Source organism: Meles meles, chromosome 5, assembly GCF_922984935.1.
Source record: "Meles meles chromosome 5, mMelMel3.1 paternal haplotype, whole genome shotgun sequence".
Lineage (NCBI taxonomy): Eukaryota > Metazoa > Chordata > Mammalia > Carnivora > Mustelidae > Meles > Meles meles.
In genome coordinates, this window is record NC_060070.1 from 117,232,328 (window position 1) to 117,238,547 (window position 6,220).

Genomic DNA, 6,220 nt, shown 5'->3' on the forward strand with positions numbered 1-6,220 from the left:
ATTTTAACATTAGAAATAGGATCTGTTCAACTTACCCTTTTACTTAATAGTACAGGGTTACAGTGTTGACCAAAAGAAGACACAGATTTCTCATTAAACTTTGTTTTAATGGGTCTCAAAATTCTGTGACAGATTTTTGGTCAAGTTGTTTCCATTAAAAAGTACTGATTTTAAAAACTAATAACTTAAAACTGCCACACACACACAAAAAAATGGTCCACAAAACATTCTCCTTTCCTTCTGAAGGTTTTACGATGCATTGTTATCATTAACCAGTCTTTTACTATTAAACTTAAATGGCCAATTGACACAAACAGTTCTGAGACCGTTCTTCCACCACTGATTAAGACTGGGGTGGCAGGTGTTGGGGATAATATTCATTTAGCCTTCTGAGCTTTCTGGGCAGACTTGGTGACCTTGCCAGCTCCAGCTGCCTTCTTGTCCACTGCTTTGATGACACCCACAGCAACCGTCTGTCTCATGTCACGAACAGCAAAACGGCCTATTAAAACAAATTTTAGATTACCATCAGATTCTATACAAGCAATTATTTCCCAGCTTCAGTAATTTCCTAACGACACTGAAGTCATCCTTACCCAGAGGAGGATAGTCAGAGAAGCTCTCAACACACATAGGCTTGCCAGGAACCATATCAACAATGGCAGCATCACCAGATTTCAAGAACTTGGGACCATCTTCCAGCTTTTTTCCAGAACGACGATCTATCTTCTCCTTCAGCTCAGCAAACTTACAAGCAATGTGAGCTGTGTGACAATCCAGCACAGGTGCATATCCAGCACTAATTTGGCCTGGATGGTTGAGAATAATCACCTTGAAGGAAAGATTTACATTTAATAAGTCTCAAAAGACAAGAGTCTGGCAGTAAGAACATTGCCACTTTAAAAGTTTTTACCTGAGCAGTGAAGCCAGCTGCTTCCATTGGTGGGTCATTTTTGCTGTCACCAGCCACATTGCCACGACGAACATCTTTGACAGATACGTTCTTGACATTGAAGCCCACATTGTCCCCAGGAAGAGCCTCACTCAAAGCTTCATGGTGCATTTCAACAGACTTGACTTCAGTTGTAACATTGACTGGAGCAAAGGTGACCACCATGCCAGGTTTAAGAACACCAGTCTCCACTCGACCCACAGGAACAGTACCAATACCTAAAAAAAATATTTTACAAGTGTGGTGTCAAATACCTTATGTGAAGAAAACATAGCAACCTATACAATTACCTTCTGATTAAGAAATATTCTACTTACCACCAATTTTGTAGACGTCCTGGAGAGGCAGACGCAAGGGCTTGTCAGTTGGACGAGTTGGTGGCAGAATGCAATCCAGGGCTTCAAGCAGTGTGGTTCCACTGGCATTCCCATCTTTACGGGTGACTTTCCATCCCTTGAACCAAGGCATCTAAAAACAAGATTGTCCATTAGCATTCCCCAAACAGTTGTCACTTAGTGTCAAAATGTGCCCCTTCCATCACTTTCTCTAGAAGTCTTGTGATGTCACTTACGTTAGCACTTGGCTCCAGCATGTTGTCACCATTCCAACCAGAAATTGGCACAAATGCTACTGTGTCGGGGTTGTAGCCAATTTTCTTAATGTAGGTGCTGACTTCCTTAACGATTTCCTCGTATCTCTTCTGGCTGTAGGGTGGCTCAGTGGAATCCATTTTGTTAACACCAACAATTAGTTGTTTTACACCCAGTGTGTAAGCCAGAAGGGCATGCTCACGGGTCTGCCCATTCTTGGAAATACCTGCTTCAAATTCACCAACACCAGCAGCAACAATCAGGACAGCACAGTCAGCCTTTAAAAGAAAAAAAGACCTATCCCGTTAAATGTTCTTCCGAAGAATGAATTCACCCCTTTTCTAATGGAGCATTCAAGCCTAGTTATTTTCTAGTTAGTAATTCTACAAACCTGAGATGTGCCTGTAATCATGTTTTTGATAAAGTCTCTGTGTCCTGGAGCATCAATGATGGTCACATAATACTTGCTGGTCTCGAATTTCCACAGGGAGATATCAATGGTGATACCACGTTCACGTTCAGCTTTCAGTTTATCCAAGACCCAGGCATACTTGAAGGAGCCTTTTCCCATCTATAAGGATTAAGAACGGTTATTAGGTAACTAAACAATCAAACTTCAACCTGAAATCCATTACTCCCACTTCAGCACAGACTCTTAAATTCTACTTTACAGCTTAGATAGCTTTAATTTACTTCCCTGATTAACCTGTAACAGCGAACACTAATTTATTCCACCTTAAGTAACACGTTCAGGTATTAACTAGTGCCTAGTTTGGGGCAGTTAACACTTATTGGCTAACTTATTTCACTGGACTACCTTTCTCTTTACAGTTATTGTACCTACCTCAGCAGCCTCCTTCTCGAATTTTTCGATAGTTCTTTTGTCGATTCCACCACATTTGTAGATCAGATGACCAGTAGTGGTAGACTTGCCCGAATCTACGTGTCCGATGACAACAATGTTGATATGAGTCTTTTCCTTCCCCATTCTGGTTTAGGTTGAGCGGTGGTTTTCACGACACCTAAATTGAAAAGGGGTTTAAAAAAAAAAAAAATCTTGAAACTACTGTCCCAGAGACTTGAGAATAAGCCACGACCCAAACTTGCAAAGGGCAAATTCCAAGGAGAATTACAATCCGTGCCAAGCCGGCCCAACTCTCGTCTCCACCCACTAAGCGTGGGGCTAACTCCACCGCAGAAAATCCCCTCCCCCCTCCGAGGAAGGCCTGCTTCCAAGGCGTTGAGAAGAAACGGAGGTGCCAAGACGGCGCAAGGTACATCGTGGGGTCACAGGAAGCAGCGACCGAAGAGGGAAAGGCCCTTTTCCTTTGTGTGGGTGACTCACCCGCCCGCTCTCCCGGGCCGCCGCGTCCTCCATTTTGAGCTCCCTGCAGCAGGGCCGGAGAGCGGCCATCTTTCCGCGCACGCAACTGGTGCTGGGCGGGCTGGCCTAGCCGCCCGGGGTGGGGACGGCACATCGCGGCGCGAGGCCGGTCACCACAGCCGCCCGGCCCACCCCACAGGACTCCCCCGCGTCCGACTCGGAGGCCACGGCTCGTGGGCCCCCTCCCCCCCGCCTCGTCGTACATGTGCGCCGGGACGACATGGCCTCGCCGCCACCCTCTCGCCTCGCGGTGGCTCCACACCCCAAGAACCCGACGACCGCGAAAAGGTCCACCCAGCTGAGATCCTGACCAACCTCCGCCAAACTGTGTCGACGGGAGAAAACCATGGCGACTTTTTTTTCTTATAAGCTAGACGTCTGAACTTAAAACGACTGTTACCATAGAATAAGGTGCGGCGGAAGTCGCACGCGGCCACCACAGCAGCCAAGCCAGGCCTCAAACCAACCACGAGGCTAAGAGGGTCCTAAAAAAAACCCTCAAGGCCCCGAACCTTTCCACCCACTCACAACCCGAAATTCGGGGTCAAGAACATCGGAAAGTAGCTCGGTGGCGCGGCAGTTGCTAGAGGCACGCGAGGGCCGCAGCCGGCTCTGGGAAGCCAAGCCCGCGGAAGCCACACCCCGCACTCACCTGTGTTCTGGCGGCAAACCCGTTGCGAAAAAGAACGTTCACGGCGGCTACGGCACTTATATACGGTCCTCCCCCACCCTCGGGGAAGAGGGCGGAGCCAGCACACGACACCACTTTCCCAGTTTACCCCGCGCCAACTCCATCAGGCACCCGTTCAATCGTCGTCCCCTCCCCCTATGTCTCGGGGACCGTGGGCGATGTACGCTCAGCCCACTGAAGAGCACACATCGCCTCGCGCATGCTCCTCTCGACCCCGATGACGACGAGAGCGAGTGGGTGGGGAGGCGAGGACGAGCCCTCCCTCAGTTCTAAGTTAGCGAGAGTTTAACGACGGTCCCTGGGATTCCCCGAGGCAGAGGCGAGTCCTTCTTTGTATGAATTACTCTTAGCTCCAGCTGGGAAGGGTGGGGGCGGCGAGGAGGCTGCCCGGCGGGGAAGTGTAGAATCTTCCCTCTACGCTTCCTGGTTTAACTACAAAGATGCTGTAGAGATTTGGAGTGTTCTTCTTCTCGGCCATATCCCTCCAATTCTTAACCTAGTCCTCCCGAAGGTCCGGGACAGCCCCTTTGAGCCACTTCCTCCGCTCCTCCCTGGTCCCTGCCTTCAGATCCCCTCCGGGCTGGAGAGAAGTACAAGGCCTCCGCACTCAGCACCGCGAGGGTTGGAGGACGCAAAGGTCCGCCTTCACAGCCCGAGAATCCGTTAAGGGCTTCACCTCGGTGGCGGTGACCAGGACGAGTATGATCTTGGGCTGGCCTCTTGGCTTTTTCCATTTAAAGCCCGCTGCTTTTATCGAAGCCCGTATCACACGTTCACCCCATATGGTACTCCAGACGTCTGGTTTTTCAGTTTAGAATAGATTTCAATCCCACACTTTGCCTTTTAACTCTAGTTTTATTACGCTGTAAAAAGACCCTGTGTGTGTCTACTCTCGTGGTACATTTTCTTTCCAGTGTACACTCATTTGATTGCTAGAATGAGAGACCTAAAAAGAATTTTTCAGATTCAGTCTTTCCACATGATCTCATGTAGAAACTAAGATCTACAGCATCAGAAAGCTTATCCACCCAATTAACTATCCCCAACACTTGCTGTGAAATCACTCCTTCTAAAAAATAGCCGATTCCGTTTAAATAAATGGATTCATTTTCTGTCGTCCTATTGATTTTAACTAAATTTTAGCATAAATCGAGGGTGAAACCAGCTGAGGCCTTTTTGGTTGACAATCAGGGCAGACTGAGAAATACTCCTTTCAAGAAAGAACTTTTATTTTTAATGAGCTAGTTACAATATCAGTATGTCTCTTCCATGTGTGGAACATCACTGCAACTCCTCCAGCTAATCTATTAACAATTGCTTGAAACCTACTATGTGTCCAGGGCTAAGAGAGACTTCCTTTTGGGGAGGAACCCACAATCAAATTGGAAGAGGAGAACTAATATATAAAACAACTGGGAAGCAGTTAAAGGCAAACTTGTATGGTGCTTACTTACTTTCTATTTTATTGTAGAATAGCTTTCAGTTACTTCTCACCACCCAAATCCTTTTTTTTTTCCTTTGTAAATAAGTCTTTCAGAATAGCCTTGCTATATATTTTTGTTTTGCCACTCTTTGTAGATATAAATTTCTAAAAATAAGTTTTCTTTATTCATTAGCAGGTATCTAGTTTTCTCTTTTTAACTTTGAGTTTTCATGAAAGAAACTAGGGCATATTTAAGGTAATGTGGAAATTCACATAACTAATCTTTTTAGCAAAAAGCCTTTTCTATGTCTGTATTTCTAGCTTTCTTTTCATAAATTCTTTTTTCACATTGCATTTTCCTAGTGCCCTTACCCAGTCATATACATGTGAAATAAAATCATCTTGGTATGCTAGTCAGTGTTTGTAATATAATAAAAATGTAAGAAATACCAATTAAAATCAGTCACTACCAATAGAACAATGCAAATACCTCTGGTCTTATTTCCTTGGAAATATTAATGACTATTCTCTTTGAAACTGAATTCCCACAATCAGTCATATTTGTACATCATAGTAATATGAACTGTACCCTGTGTTATTCAGATTAAGATTAGGATGCCACACTAGATTTATTTTGTTTTTAATTTTTTTAAAAGATTTTATTTAACAGAGAGAGCATAAGCAGGGTTATCGGGAGAGGGGGAAGCAGGCTCCCACTGAGCAGGGAACCCGATGCAGGACTGGATTCCAGGACCCTGAGATCATGACCTGAGCTGAAAGAAGTCACTTTAACTGACTGAGTCACCCAGGCATCCCTAGATTTCTTATTTTCCATGCCTTCTTAAGCAAACCTCGAATGGTTTAGGTTTGAACATTATTGGAGATAATACTAGGTCATATAAATATTTTAACAGGAACAGCAAATTTTGGAAAAGTAAAGGGTTAGTGACATGAGGGAAGGAAACAAACACTAAAGAAGACTAAAAGTTGAGTACTTGAAAGCTTTACATGGAATCCAAAATTGTAGTTAACCTCTAATCTAAGAAAAGTCAAAATGAAAGTGGATGCCGGTAAGAGGGGAAGTATCAAAGATGATTTCCATTTAATAAGATAAAAGTGACCTCTGAAATCTGCACAATTCATTAAAATGTGACATTGCAAACTTAAGTATTTTTACACA

General features: G+C 44.9%; 1 protein-coding gene across 1 annotated transcript; it reads right to left on the reverse strand.

Annotated features, from left to right (window-relative positions):
- Positions 1-230: 230 nt before the first annotated feature.
- On the reverse strand, positions 231-3,705 carry EEF1A1 (eukaryotic translation elongation factor 1 alpha 1). The gene is made up of 8 exons (XM_046005737.1): positions 3,579-3,705; positions 2,387-2,564; positions 1,934-2,113; positions 1,524-1,820; positions 1,270-1,420; positions 914-1,170; positions 597-831; positions 231-502 (listed from the first exon to the last, which is right to left on the reverse strand). Exons 2-8 carry the CDS (start codon positions 2,528-2,530, stop codon positions 378-380), a joined length of 1,389 nt encoding a protein of 462 aa, XP_045861693.1. The 5' UTR covers positions 2,531-2,564; positions 3,579-3,705; the 3' UTR covers positions 231-377.
- Positions 3,706-6,220: the final 2,515 nt, after the last annotated feature.